This window comes from Colletes latitarsis, chromosome 10 (assembly GCF_051014445.1).
Source record: "Colletes latitarsis isolate SP2378_abdomen chromosome 10, iyColLati1, whole genome shotgun sequence".
NCBI classification, from domain to species: Eukaryota; Metazoa; Arthropoda; class Insecta; order Hymenoptera; family Colletidae; genus Colletes; species Colletes latitarsis.
This window is the reverse complement of record NC_135143.1, coordinates 30126836-30142182: the sequence shown is the minus strand read 5'-3', so window position 1 is coordinate 30142182 and position 15347 is coordinate 30126836. Positions and strand designations below refer to the sequence as shown.

Genomic DNA, 15347 nt, shown 5'->3' with positions numbered 1-15347 from the left:
TTATCCTATGATACGACTTCTTCCCAAATGCCGCGAGGTGCGCTCGCCGACTGCAATTGCGCTTCAAAGAAAACCAAAACTCTTGGGATGTACATTGTCGTCGAATACTGCCGCCATCTTTGAAAACTGGGATTCGATTTAGAAAATTATAGTTAACGTTCCAAGCATGACCCCAAAAATTTATTTGGCGAAACATTGTTATTATAAATTGGTACGCATTATTTCAAGGTTTTAATATTGTTTACAAAGGAACTGTACAAATACTTTTGTCCTGTGAAGTGCAGGTAAAAGTTACTTTATTTATAGAATCGTACAACTTCGTGACTTTCACTGCGATCGATAGTAAAGTTAGAATCGTACGTGGTGTGTCCCGTGCCGCGATAATAGTAATTAAACCTAGGAAATCGTTCGAAGTATTAAGAAGAAAATTTATTTAATCCCCCGTAGCGGACTTTGATATTAAAAATGGCGTCGAATAACGGTTCCAGCAAGAGCGTCGTTTCAAACTTGTAGCTTCAACGTTGGGAAAGTCCTAAGTTTCGAAATTTCTAGTTGGCTGTGCAGAGTCAGCAGATCCTCGAAGTTCTCGCGGATGGTCCGCGCCAGACGAGCTTTCCGCGTTATCGCGCGCATCTTTTTTCGTTTGAACGCTGCAGCCTTCGAGCGAAGCGGATCGCGCGCCGCCACGCGAAGTTCGTCCGTCTCGGTCTTGGACCGCTCGATCTCCTCGAGCAGTTTTGCGTTTCTATCTTGCCATTTTCGCGTAGCGCTCGCTATCTCGCGCAGTTTAACCCTCTCCTCTTCCACTGCCCCCACTAGTTTCTGAAACGAAAATTTTCATCGATCCTCGGTCACGATCGTCTTCGATCGAGTCGCTCACCGTTTGTCGCGCGAGAAAGTCCCTCTCGAGCGTTTCCAATTCCTCTTTTGGGATGGTCCCGTCCGGATAACGATCGACACACTCTCGCATCATTCTGCTCACCTGAATCGTAAATATCTATAAGCACTGTTCTCTACCTCGAATAGGGTGTTCAAATCGTTCTAAAAAAATTATATTCGATTGCGAGGGTCAATTACAATCATTTTTGGTCATTACGCATACCCCCGAAATCCTACCCACTTTCTAGAAAAAAATTCGAGATGTGAAATTTTTCGATGGAAAAAAAAAATTTCAAATCGTTCTAAAAAAATTATATTCGGTTGCGAGGGTCAATTACAATCATTTTTGGTCATTACGCATACCCCCGAAATCCTACCCACTTTCTAGAAAAAAATTCGAGAAGGTGAGAAATTTTTCGACGAAATTAAAATATTTCAAATCGTTCTGAAAAAAATATTGTTAGCTGCAGGGGTTAATTACAATCATTTTTGGTGAATAGACATACCCTCGAAATCCTACGCACTTTCGAGAAAAAAATTCCTTATCGTAAATCTAATTAGGTCCCTATTTCGACGAAAAGAAAAATTTTCAAATCGTTTTGGAAAAATTATTTTTGGTTACGGGGGTCAATTACAATCCTTTTTGGTCATTAGACATACCCTCGAAATCCTACCCACTTTCTAGAAAAAAATTCGAGAAGGTGTGAAATTTTTCGACGAAATTAAAATATTTCAAATCGTTCTAAAAAAATTATATTCGGATGCGAGGGTAAATTACAATCATTTTTGGTCATTACACATACCCCCGAAATCCTACCCACTTTCTAGAAAAAAATTCGAGAAGGTGAGAAATTTTTCGACGAAATTAAAATATTTCAAATCGTTCTGAAAAAAATATTGTTAGCTGCAGGGGTTAATTACAATCATTTTTGGTGAATAGACATAACCCCGAAATCCTACGCAGTTTCGAGAAAAAAATTCGAGAAGGTGTGAAATTTTTCGATGGAAAAAAAAAATTTCAAATCGTTCTGGAAAAATTATTGTCGATTGTGGGGGTCAATTACAATCATTTTTGGTTAATAGACATACCCCCGAAATTCTACGCAGTTTCGAGAAAAAAATTCGAGAAGGTGTGAAAGTTTTATCTGAAATGGGGCGACACTTCTTGTACTCGTCGCCAGAGGGACACGCTCAACCTTTCTTTCTCATCAGTACGCGACTGACCATTCATTCGTATATAATTTTATTATGATAAATAAATATTTGGCAGTCTCTGGCCCGAAAGATTACCTTGACGGTCGAAAGATCCTTCAGATTTTCCTGCAAATTTTCCATCGTCTTCTGCACGAGCGCGTGTCGCCACTCCTCGAAAGCTATGGTTCTTCCTAACCTCATCACCCGCTGCAGAGCTGCCAATTTTCGATCTCCGGCCTCCACGATCGCCTCCCTGACGCGGTCAAGCTCTTCCCGCGTAATTAGCACGGTCTCCTCCCACTCGGAAGTTGATTCGCCGCGAGGTTGCTTCTGTAGCTGTCCGGTCTTCAGGAGCAAGATGACTTCCTGGTCGTCCGTCAGATCGATCAACGACTTTTCCAGTCGTTGCACCGTCTCTTTGCGTCGATTGACCGTGGCTCGAGCCGCCAGACACGCTTTTCGATAGAACGCCAGACTCTGTTCCGCTTCCGCCAGCTCGATCGCGCAGCTTCTAACCTTAAAAGTTTCCCTCGCAGTAAACGATCTGTACGATCGAAAAGTAACTTGTTCGCGGGAATCGTGCAACATGGAAAATCGTTTCGATTTTATGGTTTGGAAGAATCGTGTGTTTATTTATTTCAACGGTCGCTAGACGTTGCGTCGCAGGATTGCACGTGTCCAGTAACCCGATCCAGGGGGGAAGAAGCGTCACGCGTCACGCCAAAGTATACACAGTCACGGTCGTTTGCCTCTCATCTCATAGAATCCACTTGCGTGTCTGGAATGTTTCAAAAAAAGAAAAGCAAAGGTATCGGGTGTCCGTCGTCGAGTCTCGTCCCAAACTTGGACAGTCTATACACGGTATACACGCATTATTTTGTATTCTGCTCGTCAAATAACGCCAAAAACAGCAAGCAGCGTTCGATCATCCAGTATACCGGCGTTTGAGGCTTCCTAGGATTGCAAAATTAATTTATTAACTATAAATTAGAATTTTACCTTGATCTCCGCGTCGATCTTGAGTCTCCTGAGCCGACAAGCGTTGTTCCAGTGGCCGAGATCAATTCGAGGGGGTAGATTGTCCGGCATCGCGTCGAGATCGTCCAAACTTCTAAGATAGTCCTGCCATTCCCTAGGTAGAATCACGGATTCCTCTTTGCGATCGCCGATCGCTCGTTCGGTGAGTTCGGCGAGGAACGCCAGCGACGTGCCGCACACCGCCCCCGCGGTCCTTGGTCTTCGACGATAATGGCGGAACAGATGCTCCACCATCGGTTGCTTCAACTCGGCTTCGAATTCCGCGCGAAACTTCGCTTCGAGGAGCTTGTCCCGTTTGCGGAGAGCCTCGTACCGATTCCTCAGCTCGGCGACGCCCGCCTCGAACAACTCGCACTCCTCGGCGAGACTGCGCGCTTGCTTCGTCGCGGGAACCACTTCCGTCTCAATTGTACGCAGGATCTCGCCTCTTCGTCGAGCAACCGTTCGATGCCCGATGATCTTCTGGAATTTCGACAGCTTTTCTAGGAGCACGGACCTTTCGACTCGTACCTTCTCCGCGGAGAGCTCGGTCAGCTGGTCGTCGAACGTTTTGACGCCGTTCGAAAGTTCCTCTAAACAGAACGTCGTGATCTGCGTTATTTTTTACCGTGTAAGATACTTTCATACAACAAAATGATACGAATAAACGAATGAAACGACGCACCTGTGACGCGATCGATCTCGGTTTCGAGCGTCGATTTGTACTCGAGTCTGTGGGCTTCCCGAGTTCGGATTTTCTTCTCGTACGATTCGATCGCCGCGACATCTTCCTCCGTGTAATTAGACAGATCCTTACGTTCCAAGCACTTGGGCTTCGGAATAGTCCTTTTCGCGTTGTCCTCCAATCTAACGTGTTTATTTGGGTTGAAGTACGTGTGGGTTCTGCTCGTGAGAATTTCGTAGGAGAACAGAAAAGGAAAGGTGGGGGCGCGTTTCGTGCAATTCTCGCTCTGTAACTTTACTTCGACGATACTATAATTTAAACGCTCGTTCCATACTGTCTGCTTTGTCCCGAATACGGATGATGCATAAGTGTCGCGATTGCAGGGAGTCTAAAGGGAATGTGGTATTCCGAGTAAGTCGAATGAGGACAGCGTCGAGCAATTTCGCTTTGCGAAGGCTGACTATAACGACTGACCCGATACTAGTCGCGTGGACAATTCTGTTCTGCGAAGTACGGTGCGTTCGGAAGAGTACAATAAATTGAGAGTTGGACTCGGTGAAACTTACTTAATTTCGAGAACACCGTCCATCATTTGTTCTAGCGTCTCTAGACGAAAGTTTACGTCCCCCGAGGGATTTTTGTCCACCGTCGGAGAGACGACGGGGTTCGCGAGAGACGAGTCGCTGGAGTCCGTATCGAAGTCGTTGCGGTCGTCGGCCATTTCTATTTCGCGCCACCGTGAAATGTTCAGCAGGTCCGTGCTTGCGTCGATGTCAAACGTTTCTTTCAGCTCGTCGACGCATCGACGCGTTTTCCTTGCGCGTTCGATCGCCATCTTGGTCTCGTTTTTCTTCGCGGATCGTGTCTCGTTGAACCGTTTGTTGAATCCCAACTTGAATAAATTGCTTATTAGTAACCGTTACTAATCGTTATGTTAATCGATTACTCATTAGATGATTGATCTCATTAGTAATCGTTATGTTAATCGTTCTTTTAATCGTAAGCGATTTCAATGCTTGGAGCGTATAAATATTCAAATACCAGAGTACCTTCAAATCGAGTTCTCGTTCTTCCGCCGTAGCACACGCCTCGAGAACGTCCATGTAACCGCGACACGGATCGAAAAGATTCCGTTCTTTCAATTCTTGAATCGCGCCCGAATTCTCTTCCTCGAATCTGAAATCGACGACAATGATAGAACGCAAAGAAGACGCTCGCCATTTTCTCCTGGACGATTACCTCGACACTAGCTCTCTGGTTTCCATCGAGAATCGACACCAGGCTCCACGATCGATCTCTCCCTGATCGACTTTGACGAGGGGATAGTTGGTGACCTTCGATTCCCCGAAAATGGACGAAATGCTCTTCGGTCGAACGACCAACGGTTCGAGAAAACGCTCGCGCAAGTAAGAGATCGCTCGTTCACGGCTGGCGATGAGTTCCTCGGTGTTTTTGATCAGCTGTTCCTCCCTCGATTTGGCAGCCGCCATCTTGCGCTCTCGAGCCTCCGCGTCTAAGTCGAACGCGCTGATTGGTAGTCGCGCATCCGGCGATTCGGCCTCATTTGCGTCGAGCAGGGCCTTTACCTGTTGCAAAAACACGATTCTCTATCGCGTATATTCCGTAAATCGAACAATAAATAAATTACCCGACGCTTCAAATCGTCAAAGTCGTTGATAATCGAGAGACGCAACGACAGGTCTCGTTTCTCTTCATCCATCGTACGCTTGCGCGTCATGGCGTCCACCCACGTTTCCGCCGACCAGTCCTCCGCCATCTTGTCTTCTTCGTGCTCTTCCGCTGCTCTTCGAGCGGATTCGTCAGGGATCCAATGGGTAAAGCTGTCCGGCGACCAGGATCGACCGGGAAGGTACTCGACGAACCTATGCCCGTCCTAGGTTGTTAGCAAAGAGACTAACTTGAAGAATAGTTAAAAATATATATTAACAACGAACGGTGGGCGCAGCTTATTGGCGACCAGGTCCCCGTTTCTGCCAAACGACACGACGGCGTCACCGACGATCGCAGCCCATTGAGCGCCGCCCTGGGACCTGTGGTGTCCAGGAAACACCGCCAAGACCTTCTGTGGTTCCCCGGTGTCCCGCAGGACAATCAGTCCGTCGTAGCCGCAGGTGAGGAGACGCGAACATTCGCGCGTCCCTACGCGATCGAAGCCAACTTGCACATTCCTCGTTTGGTGCAAAGAGGGAACAGCGTCCAGGACGACTACCTCAGCAAAGTTTGTCTGCGTTCAACGATTTTGGTGGGGTTTCTGAGGCAGGACCTGCTAGGTTTTCTACCCTCTTACAATCTTTCATGCTTCCTCCACCAGCAAAGTTGCGCCACAAGGGATTTGATATTGAGAAACGGCAATATGATAAATAAAATAGAACCCCTGAGGACCCCCAGACGAGAAAATGATTTCTTTAGAGATTTCGCCCTACCCTGTTACCTTGAATCGAATTCTGTGCAGCTGTCGCGACAAGTATGGCGCCCCAAATACTTCCGTGCTTCCTTCCATTCCGTGGAAGAGTTTCTCGAACGAAGACGACAGTTTTATCGCGCGACTCGCCGCCTCGCAAAAGTCGCCGACTAGCGTATGCACCAGGATCTCGTCTCCTGCTCGAGGATCCTTCGAATCGAGTCCTCCGACGAGGACCAAGATCTTCGACCCCCGATGTTCCTTCGTTTCGTAAATCAGGAAGTTCAGAACCTAGCGTTTTTATTTTTTTTTTTTTTGTAAAAAGGGAATAAAATTAAACCTTGAGTTTTGAAATTTTATAACGTATGAAAGAAGACCTTTCGTTGAACATCTATGGTGCAGGCGACTTTTATGGTCGTTCGACGGTCTAACGTCGGGACGAGGATAAACAGTCGGCCATTTTGGGACGAGCCGACTCCCAGGACGCGTCCTTCCTCCGAGAAGTTCATTCTGTCCAAGGGTTCCCTCTGCAGGTGAACGCAACTGACGATTTTCGGGGAAGGAAGCGCGGAAGCCTCGACGAGAACGCAGTTTCCGGTAGCGCTGCACGCCGCCAGGATCGGCGCAGAGGGATGCGAGATCAAACGAACGACTGGAATTTTCTTTTTGATGAAATGGCACTTGACGTATGTCTTTGTTTTCACCGACCTTCGCCGTGATGCTTCAACGACCGCTTCGCCGCGGAAACGACGTTTCCGGTGGAGGCGTTCAGCACGACCAGTCGATGTGAACGGTCCAAAGCTGCGAGAAACTGATCGGAAAACGCAGCGACGGCCACGAAATCCGCACTATCCGACGACAGAAATTCGAGACGGGGTCCACGTTTGCGCGACGAGCCGATCACTTCGAACAGTTCGCCGTTCTCGCCGAGAATCAGAATCTTGTCGTCGCGGGGGTGGCTCTCGGCCCAACTGGGAAACGACGGTAACGAAATCGTCCATACTGCGCACCAATTCTCCGTCCGATCATTGGACTTTTTTCTATAAAACTACGAGAACGAAACGTTAATTAATAAAATATAAATATGAAATATATTTTGAGTTTCGTATTCTACTACTTTGTACGATAACGACGACCTACCGTTGCTCGAACCTCGCGATCCGTTTCTGGAGGGATCTCGACGACCATCGCCCCGCCCTTGTGAGCCACCAACGATGGAGTCTTTCGCGATCGAAAGGGAGCCTGAACGATCGTTCGAGCGCGACGATTGTCATTCTCGTCGAGATCGACGGACCAAACGTTGCCCGATTCGTCGCAGAAAAGCAACGTTCCCCCCGTAGACCAGGAGAAGGCAACTGGTTTGTGGCTAGAATCCGTTTCAAGCATCACAGGAAATAGTCGAACGATCTTCGAGCAGACTAGAATACGGTAAACCGAGAGGGTGCTGGTCTCTTGCTCGAATCGTGCCACCAGCTGAGGCGAATCTTTGGAGCATCTGTCGAAAACTAATTATTTTACAGCGCAACATAGCGCAAAACAGCACACACACAGCACAAGACAACACAACGACAACAGTAACAGTAAATTACGCTTTAAAATAATTATTAACTTATAGTAATCCTCTTGCTTCTTGCATCCAACAGTTATCCAGATGTATTATTCGAGTAGAAATTCGACTCACGCGAGAATCGTACTACGCAGATCGGTTATCGTCGCGTCTATGGCGGCCATTTGTTCACCGGTTCTCCAGTGCCAGACGATTATTCGAAAATCAGGATAGATAGTTTGGCCTAACAGGTACTCGGTACCGGTGAACGCGCAGCACGCGTATCCATTCGCCTCTTGACTGTTCGAACAGCATGTTATCCGTCGAATGGACGGATAACCGAAAATCAAGACTCTCGGATTCGATTTTCTCTCCACGATGGAGAATATGGACGCCACCTGAAGACGTGGAAAATTAGATTTAAGTTCCAATCAGCCCCAGAAGTTCCTTTTACTATTCTAAAGCTACGCAAATTCAACGCGAGCTGCAAATCTTACGTCTACTAAAGTTAATTTAATTCCCACGGTAAAATTGCGTAACAGTAATGTTTCGATCGTAATAATAACGATAAAAGAAACGAGTTTCACCGAATGTCCGGCAATGCAGGACGCGCCATCTGCTCTCTCGCGGTCGTCGAACCGTTCGATCCGCGTCTTTCCGCTTCTCAGATCGAAGAATCGCGCGTAAATGCCGGAGATTGCAACGATGGCGTCCCTTCCAACGTACGCGACCTCCCGACACTTTCCAAATATCGCCCATCTGAAGAATCGAACGAAAACGCTGATGAGAAAATGTCCTCGCTCAATCAGAATCGTGAGTATTCACGTACGATGGTTCGACCGTCGTAAAACGCATCGCCTTCGTTCGCCTAACGCCACAGACACGAAAATTATTCGACTGTACTTCGAAGCAACTGTGGTTGCTGGGATACCTGTTCCCCGTATTGATCTCACGATGACATTGCAAACCCTGTTTCAGGGATTTTTCTTTCCCAAAATACGTATAATAATAATACAGTACAGAAAAATAAATCAATAAGAATTATAAATAGTATGATTTATAATGACAAATAGAATCTGAAATTACTGAATGTTTATTCTTAATTCCAACACACAGAGAAGAGATCGTTGCGATCATATTGTATTTATCGTAACAAAACGCTTGTCCGTCGCGTATCGAGTTTCTTACGCGATCACGCGATCCACGGACGCGCGAATATTGTATTTCTCACCTCTACGGCGTCGACGCGTCGAAGAGCGGATTCGATCGAAAATCTGCAGCGGATGATTTCACTTTCGTCGCGACCGCTTCGACTAATCGACTATCGTTCGCTCGACGCAAGAATGCGGGCGACGCGGATAAGTGTGCTAGTGGATCGCGACGAACGTAGGAGGATCGATGAATCGTGCGACCGTTATCGCTTGCCCCGTCCGGCGCATATCAATGAACCGACGCCTTCCAGCGACAGTTTCGTTCGGGTCGAGTTCCCGGAAACGGCGAAGCTCGTCTTTATGAAAAAACGCGTTAACAAATTCAAAATGTTGGTCATTGTCGACTCGAAGCATGTAATAGGAAAGGTAGTTGCATTACACGCAAAGAATTTTAATAGATCTATTATTCTAAACGAAAAGGATGCAGATATCCATCGAAAGTCCATTTTGAGATATTCGAGTCAATTTGACGGATGTCAGATTCCATATTTAAAATTGCAGAGCGCGTGAATATTATTTTTTAACAACTTATGTTGAATTTGTTTGATGCAACGACATGAATACATATTCTAATTAAAAGAAAAATCAATAAATATACGTGCGATCAATGCCCGTAAATGTAGTGTTAAATGAAATATATCAACGATCGTGGTACGTTGAAAACACCGGGCCACGTTCGATCACCAACGTTAAACGGCCTTGTGTGTATTTTATATTACACTTTTCTATCGGTTTCATAAGTAGGCATTGCTTGCCTTAACCTACTTCGTAAATAGAATGTAAAACAGTGTAATAAAAAACGTTTATGAAAAATAAATGGAAAGAATTCATTAGAAATATTCTCGAGACACCAAGAAAAAATTCGTTGATCTCGAAAATAGCAAAGCTGCGTCCGCGCCACTTGGCCTGCGCAGCTCGATTGAGTGGCTGCCAAGATGGCGGCCGAAGGTTGGTCACACGGAGTCTTCGCGGATGATTCGCGACGAAAGTCCGAATTCGAACGATTTTGAGTCGACGGCGATCGAGTACGAGGCGAAAACAATGATCGAATATAGGCCGGGGACCGCTAGTCGCTTAATATGCAGAGGACGCGTCCGAGGGGCGGGCGGGGCGAAGCTTCGACGTTCCCTTGGTCGATGTTTCGCCGTCACTCGAAAACTTCGTGCCCCGAGGATCGTTCGATTCCGACGTCGGTCGATCGGGAACGCGACTCTAGGCTGGGAAAGTTTTTGCCTGAAACCGGTTGGTTCCGCGGAAATTTCGAAATGGTGGCAAAGGGTTTGTTGTTGCTGATGGTTATTGGCCTCGCGCGTGGTCGCGACTCTTCGAAGAACGTTTCTTCGACGATCGACGATACCGCGATCGGGAACGCGACGGAGAAGTTGCTGGTATCGAAACCGACCAAGGTCGTCGAGTGGAAGAGCGGTCGTCAGCGGTGGACCAAAGACAGCTACCTGGAGGCGTGGAGACACTCTAGGACCAGCACTGACCCACGCGAGGGTGTCGTCACGGCGGACGCGAGCGGTTCAGGGTCCTCTCAGCGTAGAAGGGAATACACACTGGGTCCCATCTACACGCCAAAAGAGTCTGAAAGCACCGCGACTGCTCCACGGATCGTTCACGGCTCGATCGATCGAGACTCGTTCTCGATGGCCCCGAGCGACTCGTATTCCCTACCAACGAGGACATCTGGCGACTTTGGCGGGCCCCAAAACTCATATGGGCCACCGCAACCGCCCCAAAACATCTACGGGCCACCGCAACCGCCCCAAAGCTCCTACGGACCACCGCAACCGCCTCGAATTTCGTATGGTCCACCTTCCAACGGTTATCCATCCAACAGTTATTACGGAGACTATTCCGGCGGTTCATACTTGCCGCCACAGCAAGGTGAGGGACGAGGTATCGTATTGCATTCGCGTTCATTTTTTTTTTCTTCTTTTTTTCCGTCATTTAATTACCATTTTATAAATGTATATCATTTTATTTAACACTTTGACTGCCACGTCACCCATACAGGGTGTTCGGCCACCCCTGGGAAAAATTTTAATGGGGGATTCTAGAGGCCAAAATAAGACGAAAATCAAGAATACCAATTTCTTGATGGAGGCTGCGTTAAAAAGTTATTAACAATTAAATTCGAAAATTCCAAATCGTTCTGAAAAAATTATTTTCGGTTGCGGGGGTCAATTACAATCATTTTTGGTGAATACACATACCCCCGAAATCCTACCCACTTTCTAGAAAAAAATTCGAGAAGGTGTGAAATTTTTCGACGAAACTAAAATATTTCAAATCGTTCTGAAAAAAATATTGTTAGCTGTGGGATTCAATTACAATCATTTTTGGTGAATAGACATAACCCCGAAATCCTACGCACTTTCGAGAAAAAAATTCCTTACCGTAAATCTAATTAGGTCCCTATTTCGACGAAAAGAAAAATTTTCAAATCGTTTTGGAAAAATTATTTTTGGTTACGGGGGTCAATTACAATCATTTTTGGTGAATACACATACCCCCGAAATCCTACCCACTTTCTAGAAAAAAATTCGAGAAGGTGTGAAATTTTTCGACGAAATTAAAATATTTCAAATCGTTCTGAAAAAATTATTTTCGGTTGCGGGGGTCAATTACAATAATTTTTGGTGAATAGACCTACCCCCGAAATCCTACCCAATTTCTAGAAAAAAATTCTGTACGGTCAGAACTTTAAACGTTAATAACTTTTTAACGAAGCTTCCATCAACAAATTAGTATGATACCATTATAGTACCAGAAAAATTGATTCTTAAGATGTTAAGGGAAATTGAATAGAATTTGTGAGTTTTAACAAAATTACAAAAATAAGTACCGAAACAAATTTTAGGTTATGTAGCATATAATGGTCTGAAATCAAAATTTTATTTGTGCAGAATATTATACGATTTTGACCTGGCAGGAAACATGTTAAATACCTCACGAGTGTTAAGAGTATGAATCGGACTCGTCCTTGTATCGTAATGGATTAATATCTAGTTGGTCTTCTTGATATTAATTATTATCGTTTTGAAATAAGACGAATGCAAAATAATGTAATCAAGAGAAGATCGCGTCGAGCAGAATACGAAAGTGCGGAAGCAAAATAAGTGTTCGTCGATGCGAAGCACAGTGGGTCGTTCGAGTTCGTGCGTGGCATTAGAGAAAAGATCAACGTGCGATGGTTTTCCAGGTTGGGGTGAGGCCATTCGCCGGGAACGTAAAATTTGAATAGTATAATCATATCTGCTTGTAATGCAACCGCGCAGTACCTTGTGTACAAACAAGATACGGCACGCCACTCTCGGTTTCTCGAGAACAGCTGTCGACCATTCTCGGTAGCAAGTAGGATTTATTAGTTAATCGTACGTGAACACCGGTCGTTATTCTTAGATAATGGCCCGGAGTTTCCAAGATTACGGTCACGAAACATTATTCTTGCGCGTAAAATTAACTTATATCGAACGTACAGCTCGTATGGACAGTTGAGTAGAGGATAATTAGGAGAGGGAATAAAATAAACGATAATACATTTATTTAGATGTTTCTGGTTCGGTTCAACGAGACAAGACAGTGAAGAAAAACAAACTCGATGTGGTCGATGCAGCAGCTGCAATCGTTGGCTGTTAAAAGACACGTGTCTCATTCAAGGACGCTTTTTTACGTTTGCTGACTCGCTCGTTGGCTCGAGTATCGATCGAGTCCGAGCTTATGTACCTCGTCTCGTGTTCTCTAACGGGGGTCACACGAACGTCGAAACGACACGTGTTTTTATGTTTTTCTTTGTCTCACAATTGCGAAGAGAAAACCAAGGCAGGCATAGGAACGTCGGTCTTGTCTGTCTTCGTTGTTTTCATCTGCAAGATAAGGAAGAACATTAAAATGCACGTCGTTCCGACGCTCGTGTAACCCTAACCTAAAGATATTTTGTTTTTTGGCTTAAATAATAGTTTGATGCCTTAAAATCATTATGCGAAAGGCCCCAGTGTCGGAAGAATGTTTTTGCTGAAAATTTAGAGCCTCAAACAACGACGTATATCTGCTTATATCTGCGTATATCAAACTTTAAATGCATTTTCCTCGAAACTATGTTCTACAAAACGGTGTGCAGAATTACTCCAGTTCTACTTAATCAATTGCTTTGAAAATTTACAGTTATCTTTACTATTATACAGGGTGTTCCTGGGAAAAATTCTAATGGGAGATTCCAGAGGCCAAAATAAGACGAAAATCAAGAATACTAATTTGTTGATTGAGGTTTCGTTAAATAGTTACTAACGTTTAAAGTTTCACCCGTACTGAATTTTTTTTTCGAAAATGACATGACATGAAGAGTATTCGCAGAATTCTATTATGACGTGTTTCGCAGCGTACGGGCCCCCGTCGAGCGTTTACGGAGCCAGCGCCCCCTACGGCAACGGCGTATCCCACGGGATGGCTGAATCGTCGCACCTGGGACTCCCTTCGATCGACTTCTCCTGGCCGTTCGCGCTCAAGTTGAACGCCTTCACCTTGGCCAAGATTCTCCTCAAGCTGGTCATCTTCAAGATGATCGTCAAGTTCATCGCGGTGATCTGTCTGCTGCTCTTCATCCCGAAGCTCGAGATCAAGAAGGACAAGGGGGACATGGATGACGAGGGACGTCGCTTTTCCAAGGGTAAATTTGCCCCTCTGATCTTATCGTTTTTTCGTCTCATGTTTCCCATTTGCCTTTTGCAGCGGATTCCAGGTTCGAGGACGAGCTGAACGCCTTAACATCGTTCGTCAGCAACGCGGTGGACAAGTATCAGAAGCTGAACGAGACTCAACCTCGTTCGAGGTCGGAGTTCACGACGCTGGGGCGTCGACTGCACGGAGCCTTGAGTTACCGCGAGACCTGGCGAGATTACGAGCAGCTGCTGAGGAGCTACGTCTCGGAAGAAACGCGTCTGCTGCCCACCAATTCTTAGCGTCGCGACGTACAGCCCTTGTCCTCCTCGTTCGTCGTCTCGCTCGCGTATTTATTATTTATTCGCGACGCGCCAGTCGCGCTCGTACGTCCGTTCCGCGAGAAACGAATAAATGGAAATTACACGTTGCGTCGTAGAATCTTCCTTCTTGCCTTCCACTTCGTTCCAGTTCCAACGAAATCGCAGCAGTTTAGGCAATTCTCTCGGCGAGGAGCGGAGGCGCGAGCAATTTCGAAAATTGCTGCTACGTGATCGTCCTCTTCGGTTCTGCGGACGGACGAACTTTCTGGTGGGGGCTGTGCTCGTTTATAAGACCGATCTCGACGACGCGACGACGTTTCAGTCGTTGGCTAACTCTGGTCAAATATCGTTCGACAGCGATCGAGAGCGTCGCGAGTTTCTAACGAAGTTACACGAGTATCGAGGTTCCCCTATCGACCATGAGGTCGGTCGTTTTCGTGGGTAAGTAGGATCCAACGGTTCCTCGAATGCTTCGTTTCGCGGAGACGCGCGAGTCGCTCGACTCTGGGGGGACGGATACCTAATCGCTTAATGGAGGGCCGAATTAAGGTTAACAGACGCTTCCTCGAGACATTGAATCGAGGTTACGCGAACGTTTACGTCGACCGTCCGGAGAACGAAAGACTAACTTGGAATATTTGTACTTTAATGTAATAAAAAAAATATTTAGAGTTTAATAAAGAACCCTGTGCACTCGTTCCTGAGAAAAACGATAGAAACTTTAAGAGTATATTCCACAATTGTAAGGTGAGTGTAGAGGATGTTCACGCATTTAATCATTTAAGACATTTAAACAATCGCACGGGGTCTCCGGGAGACCCTTGTCTCATCGTTTTATTAATCGTCGACTTAATTGAATCGACGCTTGCCATTTTAGATAATCTTCCCTTTTAATCTACGATAAGTTTTTCTTTTACATTTACATTTGGACGACACGGTTACTAAATATTTCAATTACTCGTTGAGTAATTCCGGAACGCAGGAATCGTCTTTATCGTTTTCTCAGGAACCGTTGGAGGGAAGCCCATAAAATTAGATGTTATATATACTTAATCGGTAAAAAGGTCTCGTTGTAAGCGTGGTTATTCCCCTCAGCGTTCATCGTCGCGTGCGCGTTCGCGTTCCTCGCGGAAGATGCTCGCGCCGAGCTGTCGAGCACGACCACGGTCGCCCCCAAGCCGGTCAAGGATCTGAAGGAGATCAAGGAGACCGCTACAGCCTCCAAGGACCTCAAGGATGTCATAAAAGCGGGCAAGGAGGCTCAGAAGAACAAGAAGGACTGCTTGAAGATGTGTGGTACCGATTACGATCCGATCTGCGTGCACGACCCCAACGACCCGAACTACAAACCCAGAACTTTCGGCTCTCAGTGCGCTCTGGACTTCCACAACTGCGAAATGGGAACGAG

At 46.0% G+C, this 15347-nt stretch overlaps 3 protein-coding genes across 5 annotated transcripts in view; 2 read left to right on the top strand and 1 right to left on the bottom strand.

The window, feature by feature from the left end:
- Positions 1-15347, top strand: part of LOC143347083 (uncharacterized) — a 95723-nt gene that overhangs the window by 79870 nt on the left and 506 nt on the right. Inside the window, exons 1-3 of one of the 3 annotated variants that reach the window (XM_076775975.1) lie at positions 10296-10305; positions 14302-14380; positions 15035-15346. In XM_076775975.1, the coding sequence (XP_076632090.1) occupies positions 14359-14380; positions 15035-15346 (334 nt within the window). In that variant the 5' untranslated portion in view covers positions 10296-10305; positions 14302-14358. Of the gene's footprint in view, positions 1-10295; positions 10306-14220; positions 14381-15034; position 15347 lie in introns of those variants that run through there. The other 2 variants (XM_076775976.1, XM_076775974.1) reach the window with 2 other exon arrangements.
- LOC143346110 (cilia- and flagella-associated protein 43) lies at positions 280-9292 on the bottom strand. The gene is made up of 17 exons (XM_076773872.1): positions 9169-9292; positions 8331-8539; positions 7879-8141; positions 7338-7692; positions 6906-7245; positions 6575-6849; positions 6228-6488; positions 5731-6020; positions 5424-5658; positions 5015-5361; positions 4825-4951; positions 4342-4667; positions 3776-3957; positions 3073-3683; positions 2170-2589; positions 881-982; positions 280-822 (listed from the first exon to the last, which is right to left on the bottom strand). The coding sequence occupies exons 1-17, from the start codon at positions 9290-9292 to the stop codon at positions 502-504; spliced, it is 4788 nt and encodes a 1595-aa protein (XP_076629987.1). The 3' UTR covers positions 280-501.
- Positions 10220-14080, top strand: LOC143346108 (uncharacterized). The gene is made up of 3 exons (XM_076773869.1): positions 10220-10856; positions 13339-13626; positions 13689-14080. Exons 1-3 carry the CDS (start codon positions 10220-10222, stop codon positions 13916-13918), a joined length of 1155 nt encoding a protein of 384 aa, XP_076629984.1. The 3' UTR covers positions 13919-14080.

Excerpts from the sequence above, each read along its gene's own strand:
- LOC143346108 (XM_076773869.1), top strand. The coding sequence starts at position 10,220 with ATGGTGGCAAAGGGTTTGTTGTTGCTGATGGTTATTGGCCTCGCGCGT. Across the intron at positions 10,857-13,338 it reads ACAGCAAGGTGAGGGACGAG|CGTACGGGCCCCCGTCGAGC; the intron begins GTATCGTATTGC and ends CGTGTTTCGCAG. Across the intron at positions 13,627-13,688 it reads GGGACGTCGCTTTTCCAAGG|CGGATTCCAGGTTCGAGGAC; the intron begins GTAAATTTGCCC and ends TGCCTTTTGCAG.
- LOC143346110 (XM_076773872.1), bottom strand. The coding sequence starts at position 9,292 with ATGACCAACATTTTGAATTTGTTAACGCGTTTTTTCATAAAGACGAGC. Across the intron at positions 8,540-9,168 it reads ATTGATATGCGCCGGACGGG|GACATTTTCTCATCAGCGTT; the intron begins GCAAGCGATAAC and ends TGATTGAGCGAG. Across the intron at positions 7,246-7,337 it reads ATCGCGAGGTTCGAGCAACG|TTTTATAGAAAAAAGTCCAA; the intron begins GTAGGTCGTCGT and ends TCGTTCTCGTAG.